Genomic DNA, 22,407 nt, shown 5'->3' with positions numbered 1-22,407 from the left:
ATAACATAGCTTCTAAAAAAAAAGGGCGGGTGGGCGGGGCTAGTACGCGTTAAGATAAGACTGAATTTGGCAGATGACATATGCTCTGAAGAAAAAAGAGGGTGGGTGGGCGGGGCTAGTACTGGCTAAGATAAGACTGATTTTGGCAGATGATATACCCTCTGAAGGAAAGAGAGGGTGGGTGGGCGGGGCTAGTACTGGGTAAGATAAGACTGATTTTGGCAGATGATATACCCTCTGAAGAAAAGACAGGGTGGGTGGGCGGGGCTAGTAGTGGCTAAGATAAGACTAATTTTGGCAGATGACATATGGTCTGAAGAAAATAGAGGGTGGGTGGGCGGGCTAGTACTTGTAAAGATAAGACTTATTTTGGCGAATGACATACTCTCTGAGAAAATAGAGGTATTCCATGTGAAAAATATGAGAAAACTGACAATTCGGAAATTTAACCACCCTGTATACATAATTGTTGAATTTGTTTCGCGTGTATTAAGGCAAATTGACTAGGAATTTGCAAATTGCACTCTTCCATTTTTAAAGATGGCGGATCCATATTTTTACTACGCCAATTTTTTTTTATGAAGAACAAAAATATCTTTGTTGTTCTCTTTGTATAGATGTAATAACCGTGAAAAACTAAAGTCGTCACATAAAACACAACTAACAGAATCGGGTATTGCAGATTAACATTGACATGAAAATGGCAAGGAGAGCCGAAGAAAAAGGAAACAAAGTGCTGCAATTTTTTTGTTTTTAAAAAAATTAATTTCAAAGCGGATTTTTCGAAAATCTTGATTCTGAGCCACCAACAAGTTGTTTTTCGAGTTAACTCAAAATCAAGTCAAAATGTATTTCCTAGAATTTTTTGAGGACGTTCAGGCAATTTTTCAAAACCCAAAATTTAAAAAAGTTGCCCACACATTTTCTTGTAGATTTCGATTTGTAAAAGTAATTTTTGGGTTGATTTTTAAAAAATTTCAACAATTCTTCCAAAATCGATAAACCAGAAAATGAAAACGTTTCAACTATTTGAAAATTTCGTTTTCAAACGGAATTGATCGCAAATTTTGCTGCGGGACCAACAACCTATTAATTTTCCGAATTAACTCTTCGAGGTGTAATTTCTATTATTATTTTTTTTTGGAAATTTGGAAACATGTTAGGAAGCTTTTCACTGAGTTAATTTTTTTCAACCAGATGATTTTTTTTATAATTTTTTTCTAATTTTGAAGTGGTGGTATTTTTGTCATTCCCATCATCAGCTTCGACACAATGGACCTATCATAAAAACCACTTTAAACTGGGAGTACAATACTACTAAGTATTATTGTGAAATCTGATTTTTATACTTTTATAATATTTATAAAGTTTTTGAATCAAGCGCCAAATTTATTTCATTTGAATGAACACTCATATTTTAGTAAAAGTGGGCTAATTATTAGGTTATTCTGATGAAGAAAAAACAGTTTTAGAGGTTAAAATCTCGAGTTAAATTAATGTATCAAGAAACCACAATAATTCAAACTGATTAGATTGAGCAAAAAAAAATTCTTCACGCTTTAGAATGGAAATTGGTCGGTCATGACGAGATTTAAGATTCAGCTTCTGAGTACTCGAAAGTGTAAGTTATCTGATCTCATTATTTATGGTTATACATATCCTAATATTTAGACGTTGTTTCCACAGTCTTTCTATTTTTGTAGAGTGGAATTTTCCGTTTATAAACAACAACAATAACAATAATAATAAACCGATTTGACGAAAGTTTTTATTTCATGTTTGAGGTGCTTCATAAAACGCTAATAATTTTATTTTATGATTGTCGATATTTTTAATAGTGTCATCAAGAAATATGCAAGTAATGCATCGGCGTAGAATCCTAAATTTTGAATAATTGAGTTTGTTTAAAATTAACACTTTTACAACATTGAATAGCAGTAAATAAACCGCCCTTGATACTTAAATAACTCTTGCCAGTCGTCTCACCTCAAGAACACATTCTCCGGCATTGATTAGATCGAAGACCTTCACTTTCAAGAGCCAAATCTGACGCGAAATGCGCTTATCAAAAACAGAAACATAAATCAAACGTATCAGAGAACTTAGGGGATCACAGAGTTATTAGTTCCAATAATAGCTTTACAGATAGATGGATACACAATTTCACCTTCGAACTTTTAAAAGTTAATCGATTAATCTGAAACTGCGCGAATTGGTGATTTATCGTTTGATTTGAAACACGTGGTATTAAGAAATTGTTTTTTTATGTAACAATTTAATAATAATAATAATAATAAATAGTTGAACTTGACGGTAAATTAGTTACTTTGAATGGTTGTGCTGCCACCTATCGTCGCTCTAAGTAAAGTGGTCATCGCGCCACTTCAGGTGCACAGGTGACTTCGATCGATACACTCGCCGCGCTTTCATTCTTCCAAGATCCGTAAGGTGACACCACTTTGAAGGAGCGCACGCTAATACACACAATTTTTTTTTTAAGTAAATTTGCGTTTTAACACGTTCCTGCATCACACTCGTTCCCCCTTTTCTCTCTCGTGGCGATTTTTCCCGGCCTCGCCGCAAACAACGCAAACTAAATAGGTTACAGTAAATTAAACGCAGTCAAAGCAATTAACCAGTCAAACCCATAACACATAAATACACACCGGCGGTGAAGGCAATTATCAGAAGACTTGTATTAGACTAGAAAATGTCAATTAATTCAATCAATTAAATAATTCATGCGATCGAGAGACAAAAACGAGCGTAAAATATGGATAGAAAGTCCGATTATTGGAAAGTGTGCAAACCGTCGTGGTCAATTCACACGCACCGGCTGGTACTTCTTGTCTTTGTCGTCCTCAAGAATACGTCGGATCGATTTTGACGACCGGTCGAACGGAACGGACACAAAAAGCGGGACCGAGGTGGCCACGATGGACGGATTATGGGTTCCTTGTTAACGAAAGTCGGATTGTTTGGATCAAAATTATAAACTTGTGTATTTCAGTTATGATTTTTATTAATTTAATTTTTATTAAACCAACATGTGATGACATTAATATGATTTTTTCAACTGGAACTGGTTCCGGAAGAAAAAAGTTCATAAATAAAGCTTGTAATAGTATTATTATTTTTCACTAGCCAAAGTTCCAATCAACAAATTTGCGACATAACGTCCACATGAATCGGTTGTTTCATCGACATAAAAATACATTAGATTATCGTCTATAATTTGACAAATTTGTTTTTTGAAACACTTTGTCCACGTAATTTTTTTTTAACGTACTCTCATCGGGAAATGACTTCATGGTACGCTTTTTAAGAAATGCTCGTAGATTGGGGTTATTCAGTTTTGATAAAAGAATGTCGGCACTGAGGAATGCTTTACACAATTCGAAACAATGTTCATGTTGATTTGTCATCTTCTGGGTGTTGGAGAAAGATTCTGCGAGCACAGGGACCATTGTAATAATGTTTTAAATTTATTGTTGTGAAAAAAAACTACTTATATTAAGAAAAAAACAAACAAAATATATGCCCCGCCCACCCACCCTATCTCAATTGTGACGATTTTTTTTATTCATCGTGAGCCAGAGGGCGGAGCTTAATTGCAAAATTCTTATTCTTCTATAAGAAATTACCATCTGAAACATTTAAATTATCAAGTACAAAAAGGAAACCAAAAAGTAATCCCCACTTATCCCCCGCCCCGATCTCTCGTTGTGATCAATTTTTCATTCGTTGTGAGATCGAAAGGAGAAACATAATTGTCAAATTCATAGTTACCTGGAAAATTTACCATTTTAACAACGTTTTAAGTTTCTTGTTGTGAAAAAAACTTCTTATATTAAGAAAAAAAAAAACAATATATATGCCCCGCCCACCCACCCTATCGCAATTGTGATGAATTTTTCATTCGTTGTCACACCGAGGGGCGTAGAACAATTGCAACATCCGTATTTGCCTGAAAAAAATTACCATTTTAACGTTTTAAGTTCCTTGTTGTGAAAAAAATACTTATGTTAAGAAAAAAACATACAAAATATATGCCCCGCCCACCCACCCTAGCTCAATTGTGATGATTTTTTTTATTCGCCGTGAGCCAGGAGGCGGGGCTTAATTGCAAAATTATTATTTTTCTACAAGAAATTACCACCTGAAACATATTGTTAAAAACTTGTGATGAAAGAAACCTATTAGTATCAAGTAAGGAAGGAAGCCAAAAATTAAGCTCCACCTATCTCCGCCCCGATGTCAATTGCAATGAATTTTTCATTCGTTGTGACATCGAGGGGCGGAACATAATTGCAAAATGGATATTTCCCTGCAAAAATTTACCATTTTAACAACGTTTTAAGCTTCTTGTTCTGAAAAAACTGCTTATATTAAGAAAAAAAAAAAACGAAACATATGCCCCGCCCACCCACCCTATCGCACTTGTGATGAATTTTTCATTCGTTGTCACACCGATGGGCGTAACACAATTGCAACATCCGTATTTGCCTCCAAAAATTTACCATTTTAACGTTTTAAGTTCCTTGTTGTGAAAAAAAAATACTTATGTTAAGAAAAAAGATACAAAATATATGCCCCGCCCACCCACCCTATCTCAATTGTGATGATTTTTTTTTTCATCGTGAGCCAGGGGGAGGGGCTTAACTGCAAAATTCTTATTTTTCTACAAGAAATTACCATCTGAAACAAATTGTTAAAAATTTGTGATCAAAGAAACCTATTATTATCAACTAAGAAAGGAAGCCAAAAATTAAGCTCCACCTATACCCGCCCCGATGTCAATTGTGATGAATTTTTCATTCGTTGTGACATCGAGGGGCGGAAGATAATTGCAAAATGGATATTTCCCTGGAAAAATTTACCATTTTAACAACGTTTTAAGTTTCTTGTTCTGAAAAAACTGCTTATATTAAGCAAAAAAAACCGAAATATATGCCCCGCCCACCCACCCTATCGCAATTGTGATGAATTTTTCATTCGTTGTCACACCGAGGGGCGTAACACAATTGCAACATCCGTATTTGCCTGCAAAAATTTACCATTTTAACGTTTCATGTTCCTTGTTGTGAGAAAATTACTTATGTTAAGAAAAAAGATACAAAATATATGCCCCGCCCACCCACCCTATCTCAATTGTGATGGTTTTTTTAATTCATCGTGAGCCAGGAGGCGGAGTTTAATTACAAAATTCTTATTTTTTTACAAGAATTTACCATATGAAACGTCCTTAAAAATTGTGTTTAAAGAAAGTTATAATTATCAAGTAAAAAAGGAAGCCAAAAATTAAACCCCATCTATACCCACCCCAATTTCAATTGTGATGAATTTTTCATTGGTTATGACATCGAGGGGCGGAGCATAATTGCAAAACCCATATTTCCCTGCAAAAATTTACCATTTTAACAACATTTTAAGTTTCTTGTTGTGAAAAAAACTACTTACATTAAGAAAAAATGATACAAAATATATGCTCCGCCCACCCACCCTATCTCACTTGTGATGATTTTTTGTTTATTCATAATGAGACAGGGGGCGGAGCTTAATTGCAAAATTCTTATTCTTTTGTAAGAAATTATCATCTGAAACATGTTCTTAAAAATTATGTTCAAAGAAAGCTATAATTATCAAGTAAAAATGGAAGCCAAAAATTAAGCTCCACCTATCCCCGCCCCGATCTCAATTGTGATGAATTTTTCATTCGTTGTCACACCGAGGGGCGTAACACAATTGCAAAATTCATAGTTCCCTGAAAAAATTGAACATTTTAACAACGTTTTACGTTTCTTGTTGTGAAAAAAACGACTTACATTAAGAAAAAATTATACAAAATATATGCCCCGCCCACCCACCCTATCTCACTTGTGATGATTCTTTTTTTAATCATAGTGAGACAGAGGGTGGAGCTCAATTGCAAAATTCTTATTCTTATATAAGAAATTACCATCTGAAACGTGTTCTTAAAAAATTATGTTCAAAGAAAACTGTAATTATCAAGTAAGAAAGGAAGCCAAAAATTAAGCTCCACCTATCCCCGCCCCGATGTCAGTTGCGATGAATTTTTCATTCGTTGTGACATCGAGGGGCGGAACATAATTGCAAAATGGATATTTCCCTGAAAAAATTTACAATTTTACCAATGTTTTACATGTCCTGTTGTGAAAAAAAATACTTATCTTAAGAAAAAAATACATATGTACATATATATGCCCCGCCCACCCACCCTATCTCAATTGTGATGATTTTTTTTTTATTCATCGTGAGCCAGGGGGTGGGGCTTAATTGCAAAATTGTTATTTTTCTACAAGAAATTACCATCTGAAACGTGTTCTTAAAAAATTGTGATCAAAGAAATCTATAATTATCAAGTAAGAAAGGAAGTAAAAAATTAAGCTCCACCTATCCCCGCCCCCATGTCAATTGTGATAAATTTTTCATTCGTTGTGACATCGAGGGGAGGAACATAATTGCAAAATGGACATTTCCCTGCAAAAATTTACCGTTTTAACAACGTTTTAAGTTTCTTGTTGTGAAAAAACTACTTTTATTAAAAAAACCGACGAATTATTTTACCACCCACCCACCCTATCTCCATTGTGATGATTTTTTTCCTCGTAAACCAGGGGGCGGAGCTTAATTATTGCAAACCTTATTTTTCATAATGTTATGGTCAAGTTTATTAACATAACCTCAAAATTAATGACATTTTGAACCCAAATACGGACAGCATAACCTGACTTGACGTGACCTGGTCGAAGGAGAATATTTAAAATTATAAATTTCAGTGACTTTCACTTTTAAATCTTTTGCTACATTTTCGCCTTGTAATTAGTACTTGTTGAGATAAGACTGATTTTGGCAAATGATATGCCCTCTAAGAAAATAGAGGGCGGGGCTACATTGACTGAAATAAGACTGATTTTGGCAGATGAAATACCCTCTAAGAAAACAAAGGGCGGGTGGGCGGGGCTAGTATTTGCTAAGATAAGACTGATTTTTGCAGATGAAATACCCTCTAAGGAAAAAAGAGGGCGGGTGGGCGGGGTTAGTATTGGCTAAAATAAGACTGATTTTGGTAAATGACATATTCCTTAAGAAAACAATGGTGGGGTGGAGCTAGTACTTGCTAAGATGATACTGATTTTGGCGAATCAAAAAAAAATAGAGGGCGGATGGGCGGGGCTAGTATTGGCTAAAATAAGACTAATTTTGGCAGATGAAATATCCTCTAATAAAAAAAGAGGGGGGGTGGGTGGGGCTAGTATTGGCTAAAATAAGATTGATTTTGGCAGATGAAATACCCTCTAAGAAAAAAAGAGGGCGGGTGGGCGGAGCTAGTGTTGGCTAAAATCAGACTGACTTTGGCAAATGAAATACCCTCTAAGAAAAAAAGAGGGCGGGTGGGCGGAGTTGATGTTAGCTAAAATAAGCCTGATTTTGGCCAATGAAACCCCCACCTAAGGAAATAAAGGGGGGGTGGCGGGGGCTAGTACTCACTAAGATGAAACTAATTTTGGCAGATGACATACCCTCTGAAGAAAAGAGAGGGTGGGTGGGCGGGGCTAGTACTGGCTAAGATAAGACTAATTTTGGCAGAGGACATACTCTCTGAAGAAAAGAGAGGGTGGGTGGGCGGGGCTAGTACTGGCTAAGATAAGACTAATTTTGGCAGATGACATACTCTCTGAAGAAAACAGAGGGTGGGTGGGCGGGGCTAATACCGGCTAAGATAAGACTGATTTTGGCAAATGACATACTCTCTGAAGAAAAGAGAGGGTGGGTGGGCGGGGCTAGTACAGGCTAAGATAAGACTAATTTTGGCAAGTGACATACTAGGACTTGCTAAGATAAAAGATATTGGCGAATGACAAACCCTCTGAGAAAATAAAGGGCGGGTGGGCGTAGTTAGTTTAGACTGAACAATAGTAACAGTAGTCATTAGAATGAAGAGGGGGTGGGTGACCAGAGATGCAAATATATAACTGAGTACGAAATTTCATCACAAAACTCGATGGGCAATTATTGTTTCATATTCAAGTGTTTATTTATTTTTCTGATGATCACGTTGATTTACAAAGTAAAGAAATTAATTAATTAATTATTTAAAAATCTACCCAAAAACGTATAGCAGCTTTCGTTTTTTAATTTCTGTTGACGTCATGTCACGTGTGTAAGATTTAAGACAGTGAAGAATTTTCTTTTTTTAAGACTTCTAATGTTTTGTTTATCAATATACTACATACTTAGAACACAAACATAATTAATAAAAAATATAACTACATATTTGACATTGTGTAATGTAAAATCAACTGAAAAGCACTTTACTTAAATACTTAATTAATAAAAATAAATTATTCCTAAATACTTATGTAGCTAACACAACATTAATTAGATATCTAGTAAATACTACAGTTAATATCACTTACTTATTTTGCTGACAAATTTAAGCCCTTGATACACGGTATTTTCTTGTAAAGTATATATTTTGCAGTTTTTTAAGTGCCATTTCACCTACTATCCCCGGGATATCTTCCAATCTTTTATACAATTTCTCTACTAAGTATATCCACAGACTGAGTTAAGGTCGGCCCAATGGTCTCCAATCTAGTTATACTTGTTTTTTAAGATGGTAAAATGGAGCAATAAACGAACATTTTTTATATCGCTTCAATCCCCGAACCCCATCTTATCAGAACAGGTTCTGGAGCCAATGGACAATCCGGTAAAGCTTCCCGGAAGTGAGCTTTAAGATATACTTTCTTTACGTTGGAAATTAAACCATTGACATCGTCATATTGATTCCGGAAACGTTAGCTACTAAACTTAAGGAATGAGCCAAACATACTTAGACAGGGTGTTCATTTTATCTGTTCACGCCTGAATATTTCTGCATAGGAAACCCATTTTACGTTTCATAAACAGCTATGATTAATTTTTATTTTGAAATAATAATGAACGCATAGATAGCAATAATCAGAACCAAAATTATGACAAATTATTTCTGTCAGCCAAATATTTTCAATTTTCGTTTGCTTTAAAATGTTTTCGAATCCTGAAAAAACAGACATGCTGTTAATATTGGGAAAGTGTGACAAAAATTTTGATGCTTGGGTTCTGTTTTCAACATCTTAAAGGCACACCGATTTCATCCATACCATGTGATAATTGTCCAACATGAACACCCTTTGCCAACAACCAAAACAAAAACGCCGATCTTAATTTATTAAAAAAAATCTTTTCTCTCCACCCAGCAGGATCGATTCCCGCAATAAATATTAATTACCGTCGTATTCCTTCCTTCCCGAATTCTGCTGGCGTGTCAGCAATTAAACTCCGGTCATGTTAAGGGTCGAAACAAGGGCGTGCGGTCGTCGAGGGTGCGCTCTAATTGTCGGAAGCAGCCGCCCTCGACCCCTAATGGCTCGATCCTTAATCTCGTCATTATCCTGCGGCATGAAAGGAAAATCTCCGGCCCATTATCGAATCCGCTGTTTCTTCTTCCCGACGACCAATGACGACTAATGCGTTTTTCCAGGTGGTGGCCGGGTCCGGAGTCCGGGGCTGGCTGGACGGCTCCTCCGAGCAGCACAATTGGCTCAAGTTGATGAGGACGGGCGAGAGCAAGAGCGCCGCCAACGTGAGGTATTACCTACAAGGGGGGCAGGTAGGTGGCGGTTTGATTTCATAATATCACTAAAAACAAGTAGAGATTGCAATATCTAGTATAATTTTTATGGTGTTCGTAAATTTTTTAGTAGTTACGAGTACTTCTGAGAAAATATGAAGCTTTACCTTGGCTTTTTAATTAATTTAATCTCGTGGGATTTAAGATAGCTTTAAATGATTTTTTATTTTTATAGGACGTTTCCTGTAAAGTATATCCATTTTAATGACTAAGATATTATTGTTTTTATAGTATTAATTTTGTTTTATTTTTTTACCGCGTGTTATTCATTGTTTGTCTCGTCCTCTATTTTTGTGATTTCTATTTTTTCTCTGTGCTTTTAATTTTATTTATCGCCTTTATATTAATTTTACAACGTCCTCATCGTCTTTTTTATTATTACTTCCCGAGCGTAAGCAAAGGAAGTATTGTAATCGAGTCCGTCGGCCGACTCTCTACTTTTACGTTTTCTCGATCTTTCATGACCCCTAGAAGACGAAGAAATAGGTCTCCCATTTCCGTTTGTCTGTCCGTCTGTCCGTCCGTCTGTCCGTCCGTCTGTCCGTCTGTCCGTCTGCCGTCCCGGATTTTTATTAGACACATAATCTCCGAAAGTACTCGACCGATTGTTGTGAAATTTTGTACTTATATTAAGAATATCGTGTAGATGGTAAAACGCTAACCAAAATTTGTCTAATCATCCCCACCACTAATGCGATGACGTCACTTCAAAATTGTACATAGTAAATGGGTTTTCAATTGTATAAAATAACATAGTCCTACACATGTAGTTTACAACTCTGAATCGACTTTTCACCCGAAACGTCCAGATTTTTGGAAAAAAAATCAAAATTATAAAACAACATTTTGAAATTTAATTTTTAATCTGCTAACCAGAATGCTTTGAAATGTTGCAGATGTTTTAAGGCTATAAAGAGCATCATAAATCTTTAGTCAAAAAATATTTGCTTATCCCCTCCAAAAACTTGATGACGTCAGCTCAAAAGTTTGTGGAATAAATCATATCTAAAATGTACAAAATATGATGAGTCTGTACTTGTGAACTATCACTCCATTAATATTTTTTGGATTTGCATATACAGGGTGACTCAAAAAAATTAATGAATGCGTAAATATATTTTATTGATTTAATCAGGAACTACAAAACCGAATGCTCTGAAATCTTGCAGATGTTTTAAGGTCATAAAGAGCATAATAAATGTTTAGTCAAAATATATTTGCTTATCCCCTCCAAAAACTTGATGACGTCAGCTCGAAAATTTGCCGAATAAATCATATCTAAAATGTACAAAATATGATCAGTCTGTACTTGTGATCTATCACTCCATTCATATTTTTTAGATTTGCATATACAGGGTGATTCAAGAAAATAAATGAAAGCGTAAATTTATTTTACTGATTTACTCAGGAACTACAAAACCGAATGCTTCGAAATCTTGAAGACATTTTAAAATTATCATAAGCATGGTAAATTTTTGATCAAAACGTATTTGGTCGTCCCCCCTAAAAAATTTATGACGTCACCACAAAATTTTGCTGAAAAAATCCTATCTAAAATGTACAAAATATGGTGAGTCCCTTCTTGTGATTTATCATTCCATTCAAATTTTTTCGATTTGCATATACAGGGTGACTCAAAAAAATTAATGAATGCGTAAATTTATTTTATTGATTTAATCAGGAACTACAAAACCGAATGCTTTGAAATCTTGCAGATGTTTTAAGGTTATAAAGAGCATAATAAATTTTTAGTCAAAATATATTTGGTTATCTTCTACAAAAAACTGATGACGTCAGCTCAAAAGTTTGCCGAATAAATCGTATCTAAAATGTACAAAATATGATGAGTCTGTACTTGTGATTTATCATTCCATTTATATTTTTGGATTTGCATATGCAGGGTGACTCAAAAAAATTAATGAAGGCGTGAATTTATTTTATCGATTTAATCAGGAATTACAAAACCGAATGCTTTGAAATCTTGGGAATATTTTAAAGTTATTATAAGCATGGTAAACTTTTGTTCAAAATGTATTTGTTCATCCCTCCTAAAAAAATTGATGACGTCACCCTTAAATTTTGCTGAATAAATCCTATCTAAAATGCAAAAAATACGATGAGTTTGTACTTGTGATTTATCATTCCATTCATATTTTTTAGATTTTCTTAAGAGGTGGTTCAAAAAAATTAATGAAGTCAATTTATTTTATTGATTAAATTAAAGGCAACACTTATTATTAGTATTACACCCCAACCAACCCAATTTGGTAGACACAAAATTTGTTAAAGGAAAAACTCGGTTGAAACATAAGGGTAGCACGCTTATTTACATCGACTTTAACATTACAGACCTGCATTTGTTTTATGCGCTCACTTGGTTCCGCGAATGTGAAATAGACATGTCTATAATCAACCAATTGTGAATTTCACCGTCAAGAATTAAAATAAAACCCAATGTTTTATATAATAAGCGGAAGTCGAAGCAATAAAACCGATGGTCGTTTTGTTTACAGTTTCTCTGTTTGACTCTCACGTATGCTGTTACGCTTGTCATCTTAAATTAAGAATGTTTATACATAAACGATTTTCAGTTGCCGTATACGTGAGTAAATTGTTTCGTTATTTTATTGATTATTACAAATCAATATTCAAAACGACCCAATTCATTTTCCCGAAAATTTGAGAATATAATAATTTTATTCTTAGTATTACACTACATCTATCCCAACTGATATACGTGTCCTTGCAAAAATGTTGATGACGTCGTCGCAATTTTTTTTTAAATTCCCACTACAAAAATGTAATGAGAAAAAAAAACACAATAGGCATGCAGTCGTTAAGTTTCCGACAGCGAGGGAAGTACTGTCTAAACTCTTTAGACCAATTTTTTTTTTGAATTGTGAAGAGTTCTAAAAATTAAATTCGGAAAATTAATTCTCTTTTCAACACTTACAATTATCAATAGGCGGAGTTTCTAGTGAAATAAAAGCAGAGAAAATAAAATAGCGATCTTAATCTAAAGTGAAGAGATGGCATCGTGTTGTACATGTAATATTATCATCTATAGAAAAGATATATATAAAATCAATTAGATCTTCTGAACGCATCAACAAACTACTCCAGATCCGGATTTAATCTAAGTAATCTAGTTTGGTGAAAATTCGGGGTTCGTGTTATTTTAGGTTAATTGAACGTCCCCACCAACCCATAGATCACCACCCATCCCACCCACCTTCACCCACTTTCCGCTAATTTGCCCGGCTAACTAAACGCTAACGATTATTGACCGCCTCCCTGAAAAATTGATGAAACTTCGCAGCAACGTCGCGTGCTCAGGTCGCCCGGTTAACAATCCGATTATTAATTTATGACTGTAAAATGAGATTTTGATGACATGATACGCGTGAAGTGTGTTTTGTTAAAACTTCCATGGTGAATCGTCCTATCGATTAAAAGAACCGAACGAGCAACTCGACGAAAATCCTTGCTCTTATCTCGCTCCTGTTATCTTTTATCTAAGCCAACCTTGCTGGGGGCGCTTTCGAAAGGCCTTTTTTTCGCGCTCTCTTCACTTGATTTATTCGCAACGCAGTAATTTGTATCTAGCGCCATCAAACTCCCATTATGATTGAGAGATTTTCAGCGAACAGTAATTATTCGATTCGTTTAACATTTAACCTTGCCTCGGGGCAGCTTTTCAATCGATTCTTTATTTTAACGCAAGTTAATGCTTATAACTAGAGGTACACGTAATGCGTAATGGGTGTTATTTGCGGTGCACAGGGCTGGGATAATAACACGAGATCGAGCTGGAAAAGGAAGAAGTTAATCGAGTTTGTCTTCGATTCATGAGGTGTTGCGGGTAATGAAGGGGATTAGGGGCGGCTTTTTTCCCGGGTAAATGCACAGCTTAACTAATACCTACTTTAAATGTGAACGAAATTTTGTATTGTATCTCATGTTTTCTCGACATTTCACGACTCCTAAAGTAAGAAAAATAGGTCCCCGTTTTCGCCTGTCTGTCTGTCTGTCTGTCTGTCTGTCGTCTGTGTGAATTTTTATTACAGAGATATCCGAAATTATCGGATATATTATTGCCAAATTTTATATGTATGACGTTGTCTCCAAATTTTACAATAGTGGATGTAATATTCAAATTTTATTAAATAGACATATTTGGGTCATTACAACATGCTCCTCTACTCGTGGTTTATGAATCCGTGTTGAATTTTACCCTAAGCATTTTGTAAAAAAAAAATCAAAATTATATAACATTTTAGAAATTATTTTTTGAATTGCAAAATCGAATGGTATTCTCCACTATTTCGATTTTTCAGTTGTTCAGTTTTTGGTGTTCCTAAGTTTCCGATTTTTCAGTTCATCGATTTCTCCATTTCTCCATTTCTCAATTTTTCAACGTTTCAGTTTTCGGATTTTTTAATTTTTCATTTTTCCGTTTGATGGATGTGTCAATTTTTGTAATAATTCAATTTTGGGATTTTTCAATACTTTGATTTTTAAATTTTAGATTTTTCGATTTAAAGTTTTTCGATTACTCAATTTTACGATATTTTAATTTTTGGATTTTTTAAGGTTTTGAATTTTCAATTTTTCGATTTTTCAGTTCTACGACGTTTTTGCTTGCCAATTTTCAAAGTTTTTCGGTTTTTACATGTTTCAGTTTTTCACTTTTTCTCGATTTGTAGAGATTTCGATGTTTCGATTTTGTGATTTCTCGGTTTGTGGACGTTTCGAATTTCGATCCCTCACTTCCTAAGTTTCCGATTTTTCAGTTTTCGATTTCTCGATTTCTCAATTTTTTAACGTTTCCACTTTGGAATTTTTAAATTTTTTAACTTTCCATTTTATCGATTTATCAATTTTTTAATAACTATGTATTAGTTTTGGGATTTTTCAAAATGTGGATTTTTAAATTTCAGATTTTTCGATTTAAAATTTTTCGATATTTTAATTTTTGACATTTTTCCTTTTGATTTTTCAAAATCTTGATTTTTCACTTTTCGATTTTGTTGCCTGGCTATTTTTCGAATTTTTCGGTTTTTAAATGAGGTTTCAATTTTTGAGTTTTGAGATTTTTCAATTTTTTACTTCTTCGATTTTTCGATTTGTAGAGATTTCGATGTCGTGAAATCAATTTATCAATTTTTCGATATTTCAGTTCTGCTATTTTTCAATATTTTAATTTTTTGAATTTTCGATTTTTTGATGTTTCGATTTTTCACTTTTTCAATAATTATTTCGATTATTCAGTTTTTCGATATTTTTATTCTTGTATTTTTGTTTATTGTAACATTTTTGATCTTTCGATTGTTCTGCTTGGGAATTTTTCCAATATTTCGATTTGAAATTTTAAAATTTTTCCATTTCTCGATTTGAGGGCTTTTGAATGTTCGATTTCTCGATTTTTCAGGATTCCGAATTTAAAATTTTTCAATTTTTTGATTTCTCAGGTTTTTGATTTTCCAATTTTTGGATTTTTAAAATTTTCGATTTTGCGACTTTTCGATTTCAAGATTTCTCGAGTTTTCTTTCGAATCTTTAATTTTTCGATATTTTAATTTCTTGATTTTTCAGATTTTCGGTTTAGTTTTTTGATTTTCAAATTTTTCAATACTTCGATTTCTCAGGTTTTTGATTTTTCAATTTTTTAGATTTTTACAATTTTCGATATTTCGACTTTCGGTTTCTCGACTTATCGATTTCTCAATTTTTCGATATTTTAGTTTTGGAATTTTTCAGTTTTTTTATTCTTTAGTTTATCGATTTATCACTTTCTAGATTTCAATTTTTCGATTTCTCAATTTTCTGATATTTTTTTAAATTTTTTTATTCTCCGGTATTTAAGAGTTTGCGATTATTCAATTCTTCGATTTCTCAATTTTCTGATATGTAGTTTCGCATTTTTTTCATTTTTTTTTTTTAATTCTCCAATATTACGATTTTTCAGTTTTTCAGTTTTTGGCGTTCCTAGGTTTACGATTTTTCAATTTCTCGATTTTTCGATTGGTGGAGTTTTTGATTTTCCTATTTTTCGATTTTTCAATTTTCGATTTTCCGATTTCTCAAGTTTTATATGTTCAGTTTTGGGATTTTTATATTTTTCAATTTTCCGTTTTATTTATTAATTTTTTAATAATGCAATTTTGGGATGTTTCAATATTTCGATTTTTAAATTTTAGTTAGATTTTTCGGTTTTAAAAATTTTCAATTTTTCAGTTTTTAGATTTTTCAATTTTTCAGTTTTTCTCGATTCAGAGAGATTTCCATGTTTCGATTTTTTATTTCTCGATTTGTGGACTTTTTGATGTTCGATTTCCCGACTTTTCAGTTTTTCCATTTTTGAAATTTTTCAACTTTTCCATTTGAGTTTTTAATTTTTCATCGTTTAGGTTTTTAAAATTTTGAATTTTTTGACTTTTCGATTTCTCAATTTTCCGATATATAGTTTCATGTTTTTTCTTTTTTATTCTCCAAAATACGATTTTTCAATTTTTCAGTTTATGCCGTTCATGGGTTTCAATTGTTCAATTTCTCGATATTTTGATTGGTCGAGTTTTTGATTTCCCTATTTCTTGATCTTTCAATTTTCGGTTTCTCGGTTTCTCAATTTCACAACGTTTAAGTTTTGGAATTTTTCAATCTTTTAATTTTCCGTTTTATCGATTTATGAATTTTTTAATAATTCAAATTTGGAATTTTTCAATATTTCGATTTTTAAATTTTTAATTTTTCGATTTTAAATTTTAGATTTTTCGATTTCTCTATTTCTCAAACTTTCGATTCTTCAATTTTTCAATTTTTAGATTTTTCAGTTTTTCATTTTTTCGATTTCTCGATCTATAAAGATTTAAATGTTTCGATTTTTGATAGTTTAATTTTCCGATTCTTCAATTTTTTGGAATTTCAGTTCTGGTATTTTTCAATATTTCGATTTTTTTAATTTTATATTTTCGATTTTAATTTTCAGATTTTTAGATTTTTTATGTTTCGATTTCTCTATTTTTCAATATTTCGTTTCTTCAGTTTTTCGATTTTATATATTTTAACATTTTTGATTTTTGGATTTTTTAGTTCTTCGAGTTTTTCTATTTTGAATTCAGAAAAACTGAGAATCGAGAAACCGAAAAGTACACAAAATAAAAAATTGAAACATCTAAAACTTGAAAAATAAAAAATATAAACATAAAAATTGCAGACCAAAAAATTGAAAAATTGAAACATTTTTAAATAAAAATAATAAAACAAAAAATTGAAGTATCTAGGTATTGAAAAATGGAAAAATCGAAATATTGAAAAATTGGAAAGCTAAAAAATTAAAGAAAGAAACCCAAAATCCACAAATCCAAAATTGATAAATTAACATTGAAAACTCGAAGATTAATTGCAAAAATTAGGTATTTAAATAAATCGAAAAATTGCAAAATTGTAAAATTAAAAGATCGAGAAATTGAAACAGTTTAAATTCAAAATAGAGAATATGAAAAATTAAAAAAATTAAAAGTGGAAAAAATTTAAACATTGAAAGATTTGGAAAAATTAATAAAGAAAAATTAAGAAATCAAAATGGATTAAAACAAAAAAAAAATAAGAATTTTCAAATTGGAAAATTGTAAATCGAAAAATTGAAGAAATGAAAAAACGATAAATAGTGAAAACAAAAAAAAAATAAATTAAATAACCTAGGAATGGAAAAATCGAAAATTTAACAATCGTGAAACTGGAAAATCGATGAAATGAAAAAATAAAAATATTTCTAAAAATGAAAATTAGGAAAATTGAAAAATTGTAAAAGTGAAAAATTTTAAACCGATGACCTGAAAAATCGAAAAACCGAAAAATTAAAAATCGGGAACTAAAAAATCGGAAAATTGAGAAAGCAAAAAAATGAAATATCAAAAAATTGAGAAATCAAAAAATTGGAACATAAAGAAAATACTAATCTTCATTTCTGTATTTATCAAGATTTTTCGATGTTTCGATTTTTCGAATTCTCAATTTCCCGATTTTTAAAAATTTCAATTTTCCAATTTTTCGATTTTTTTTAATTAAAATTTTTGAATTTTTCCAATATAGGTTACATCAGTTTCTCGATTCTTGGATTTTTCGATTTCTTAATTTCTCAATCTTTCGATTTTTTGATTTTTCCAATTTTGATTTTGATTTTGATTTATCAATTTTTCAATATTTCGATTTTACCGTTTTTCGGTAATTTCACTTTTGCACTTTTTTAATTAATGGACAAAACAAAAACTTGAAAAATTTAAAAATATAAATATACAAATTTGCAGATCAAAAGATTGAAGGATTCTAGAATTGAAAAATCTAAACTTGACAATTCGTAAATTGCAAAATTATAAATAAAATAAGAATAACAAAACAAACATTGAAATAACTAAAAATTGAGAATTAGAAAAATCGAAATGTTGAAAAATTGGAAAATTGTAGAACTTAAAATCTAAAAATTGAAAAATTTTTAAATCGAGAAAATGAAAAATTGAAATATCTAATGAGTGAAAAATGAAAAAATTATAAAACTAAAAAACGAGAAATTGAAACATTTTAGATTAAAAATAGACAAAGTAAAAAATTAAAAACAAAAAATTGACGAAAGAGAAAATTGAAACATTGAAAGATTTGGTAGAGCAAAAATTAATAAAGAAAATTTAAAAAATTAAAATGGGTAAAAACATAAAAATAAGAAATTTCAAATCGGACAATTGTAAATCGAAAAAATAAAAAATTGAAAAGTCGTGAAAACGAAAAAAAAAACAAAAATTATAAACCAAAAAAAACAAAAATTATAAACCAAAAAAATCGATGGAATGAAAAAACAAAATTTTTAAAAATTAAGACTCGCGAAATTTGAAAATTGTAAAAGAGAAAAAATGGAAAAACTTGAAAATTTCAAAAATTGCAAATCGAAAAATTGTAAAATCGAAAGGTGCAAAATTTCAAAATCAAAAATTCGAAAAACTGAAAAATTTTAAACTAAAAAATTGAAAAACCGGAAAATTAAAAGTTGAATGTCCTAAAATTGAAAAATCGAAAAATTGGTACATATTTTTCGAATTTCGATTTTTCGAATCCTCAATTTTTTGCTTTTTCATTTTGTTTCCTTTGTAAAGGTTATCACTAAATGAAAATCACAAAAAAATATAATTTTCAAATATTTGTTAGGATTTGTTGGCTGCACCTCAGGGGCTAGGGAAGTTCAGTCAAATAACCTTCGACCAATTTCTTTCGTAACTTGCGTGCTTCCCCGCTCCTGAATTAAATGCTGACGTCAATCTCTCGTTTATAATAATTCTTGATTTAATTTTGGACTAAATCTATGTAATCTATGAAGTGATGATTTTGGAAATTTCGCTAGAGTGTCGAGTTTGCAGAAACATGTTTTGTTTTATAAAGATGATTCAGGAGGATTGCAACTTCGTGATAAGATTGTTGATAAAATTCGGCAAAAATATCACGCTTTACACAAGGTTACATAATCTTCGATACAAGTTTTGTTGAAATGAGTCGGCTCATTTTACGTCTTCATTTTACAAAAATTAAAAGGGTAAGTCATCTCACTCTCTTATCTCAAGCCTTTTTCGTCTTTCTACTTCTTTCTTGTTTTTTTTTTCGTAATTTAATTCCGCGAAATCTTATTCTCACAACAAGACCAAACCGTCGGCGGCCTCCAAAGAAAGCTCGCTCCACGCAAGCCACTTTTCTCCTTATTAAAACAACAGAAACACTCGAAAAAAGCCTTTATGTAATTGAAATAATAACACACATTTTGCCGGACTTTTTGCGCTCGAAAGTTTGCATAAACGTTCCTCGGGGCTTGCGCTAATTAAATTTCAATTAGATTTAAAAATGACACGTTTTCTCTCGGGTTCCGATGTGCATAGCTAAAAATACGTTTTTTTTGTACCTACATATAATTGAACCCACGAGGAAGAACAGCGTAACCTTTTACCATCACGGGCTTGAGTAATTTGGTGTCAAACGGCGATGCCGGGCGGATAAATCACGACGAAAGGTCGTGTTGGCGTTAGAAAAATGATCGGAAAAAGAGAATAATGAATTTGGAACTTGCAGCTATGGTACGAGACGTGCATGGACATACCGGCGGGGACGGAGCTGGTGCTGGGGCCCAGGGAGCCCTTGAACCTCCAGGATATGTTCGGGGACTCGACCTCGGCGGACGAGAAGTCGGACCGGGAGACCGGTGAGTTTACACAACTTTACAAAAAATTCTAGAATTTTCTGGTGAAGATAAATTATTTTTTATTTTATCCACACTTGTACCTAATTTTAGTCAATTCCCAAGTCAAATATCACCCTTAGATCTTTTATTTCCATAGCACTCTATTAAATAGTCAAATTCAATACAAAATTTTAAGTTAATCGTTCACATAGAAAGAAAAGAATGGGGTCATATTGTTGCCTTGCGGTACACCCGAAGGAACACTAAAAAAGGAAGAAATTTTCCAATGCGCACTTGTTGCTTCATAGGACACAGAAAAAATGATAACCAATTGATTGATAGATATCTAAAACCTAACATTTTCTATGTAATAATAAATTCGCAGTCTAGGATTAATTTCCGATTAATCACAACAAAGCCCCTCTGTCTGTTTATATTTTATGGTCTGAGGTTTTTTTGGATCGATATTGTAAAATTTTTAAAAATTCTTCAGTTTCTCGATTTTTTTCAGTGTTTTGATTTTGTAATTTTTCGAGTTTTCAATGCTAAAATTTTTCAATGTTTCGATTTTCCAACTTTCGTATTTTTAATTTTTTGATTTTATAGGTTTCTGGTTTTTTAATTTTTCGATTTTATAGTTTTTTGATATTTCGTTTTCTCGTTTTTAATTTTTTGAAAAAAAATCCCTTTTTGCTTTTGTTGAAAAATTGGAAAAATAAAACATCAACAATTGAAAAACTGCAGACTTGCAAAAGTCAAAAAATCGAAATCTCCAAAAATTGTAATTGGAAAAATTAAAGAAACGGAAAATCCAGGAATTAAATCGAGAAAGTAAAAAAAAAATGTGCACTGGAAAAATTGTAAAAACAAAAAAATTGCAAAATTGTACAATCAGACAAATTGATAATTTGAAACGAACAATTGAAAAAAAGAAAAAATTGGGAAAGTGGAAAATAGAGAAAACAAAAAAAAAAGAAAAGCGAAAAATTGAAAAATTTAAAATTGGAAATTTTAAAAATTGCAGATCAAAAAAAAAATGGAAAAATATCCAAAATTCTATAATGAAAACAAGTAAGAATTGAAAAATTGAAACACTGAAAAATTGTCAACAGAAATTTAATATCTAAAAACTGAAAAATCGAAAAAAATGCCTAATTGAAAAATGATTAAAACATTGACAAATTGGAAAATTTAAAATTGACAATTTGAAAAATTGCATATTGAAAAATTAAAGAAACGAAAAATCCATAAATTAAAAATCGAGGAAGTGAAACATTAAAAAACCAAAAAATTAAAGATACAAAAAAAAGCTTTGAAAGTTTTGTAAACCGAAAAATTATTACAGAATTCAAAAATCCTCACAATAAAAAGCCAGACAAAAATAAAAAAATAAAATCGCCAAAAATTGAAAGATTTTCATATAAGAAAATTGTAAATCCAGATATTGGAGAAATAAAAAATTGATAAATCCAGAAAACGGACAAAAATTAAATAACCTAAACTGAAAAATTGAAAACTGCAATTCAAAAAATGCAAAATTGAAAAGTTAAAAAAACGATTAAATGAAAAACTTTAAATTGACGCCCCTAAAAATCAAAAAAATCGAAAAATTGAACAATTTTAAATTGAGAACTAGAAAAAATGAAACGGGTTCTTGAAAAATAAAAAAAATACAAAATTGAGCTCCTGAAAAATTGCAGTACTTGCAGAAGTCAAAAAATGAAATCTCGAAAAGTTGTAATTGGAAAAATTAAAGAAACGAACAATCCACGAATTAAATCGAAAAATCGAAAAATTAAAAAAACTGCGAATTGGAAAAATTGTAAAAAAACAAAAAAAAATGCAAAATTGTATAATCAGACAAACTGATAAATTGAAACGAACAATTGAAAAAAACAAAAAAATTGGGAAAGTAGAAAATGAACAAAACAAATGAAAAAGAAAAGCGAAAAATTGAAAAATTTAAAATTAGAAATTTTAAAAATTGCAGACCAAAAAAAAATGGAAAAATATCCCAAATTCTATAATTAAAAAAAAAACTGAAATAAATGAAAAACATAGACATTGAAAAATTGTCAAAAAAAAAATTAATATCTAAAAACCGAAAAATCGAAAAATTACGTAATTGTAAAATAGAAAAATTGCAGAGCAAAAATTTTACAGATTCAAAAATTAAAACATTGACAAATTGGAAAATTTAAAATTGACAATTTGACAAATTGCATATTGAAAAATTAAAGAAACGTACAATCCATAAATTAAAAATCCAGGAGGTAAAACATTAAAAAACCAAAAAATTAAAGATACAAAAAAAAGCTTTGAAAGTTTTGTAAACCGAAAAATTATTCGAGAATTCAAAAACCCTCAAAATAAAAAGCCAGACAAAAACAAGAAAATAAAATGGCCAAAAATTGAAATATTTTCATATAAAAAAATTGTAAATCGAGACATTGGAGAAATAAAAAATTGATAAATCCAGAAAACGGACAAA

The 22,407-nt window shown here is 31.4% G+C and overlaps 1 protein-coding gene across 13 annotated transcripts in view; it reads left to right on the top strand.

Annotated features, from left to right (window-relative positions):
• LOC135143758 (transcription factor hamlet-like) overlaps positions 1–22,407 on the top strand; it is a 321,297-nt gene that overhangs the window by 263,818 nt on the left and 35,072 nt on the right. For 12 of the 13 annotated variants that reach the window (XM_064075684.1, XM_064075691.1, XM_064075694.1 and 9 more), the window contains 2 exons: positions 9,551–9,679; positions 19,808–19,937. In XM_064075684.1, the coding sequence (XP_063931754.1) occupies positions 9,551–9,679; positions 19,808–19,937 (259 nt within the window). Of the gene's footprint in view, positions 1–9,550; positions 9,680–19,213; positions 19,281–19,807; positions 19,938–22,407 lie in introns of those variants that run through there. The other variant, XM_064075698.1, reaches the window with a different exon arrangement.

This window comes from Zophobas morio, unplaced genomic scaffold (genome assembly GCF_036711695.1).
Source record: "Zophobas morio isolate AGI-343-1 ecotype UQ-CSIRO unplaced genomic scaffold, CSIRO_AGI_Zmor_V1 ptg000075l, whole genome shotgun sequence".
Classification (NCBI taxonomy): domain Eukaryota; kingdom Metazoa; phylum Arthropoda; class Insecta; order Coleoptera; family Tenebrionidae; genus Zophobas; species Zophobas morio.
This window is presented reverse-complemented; position numbering and strand designations above follow the sequence as displayed.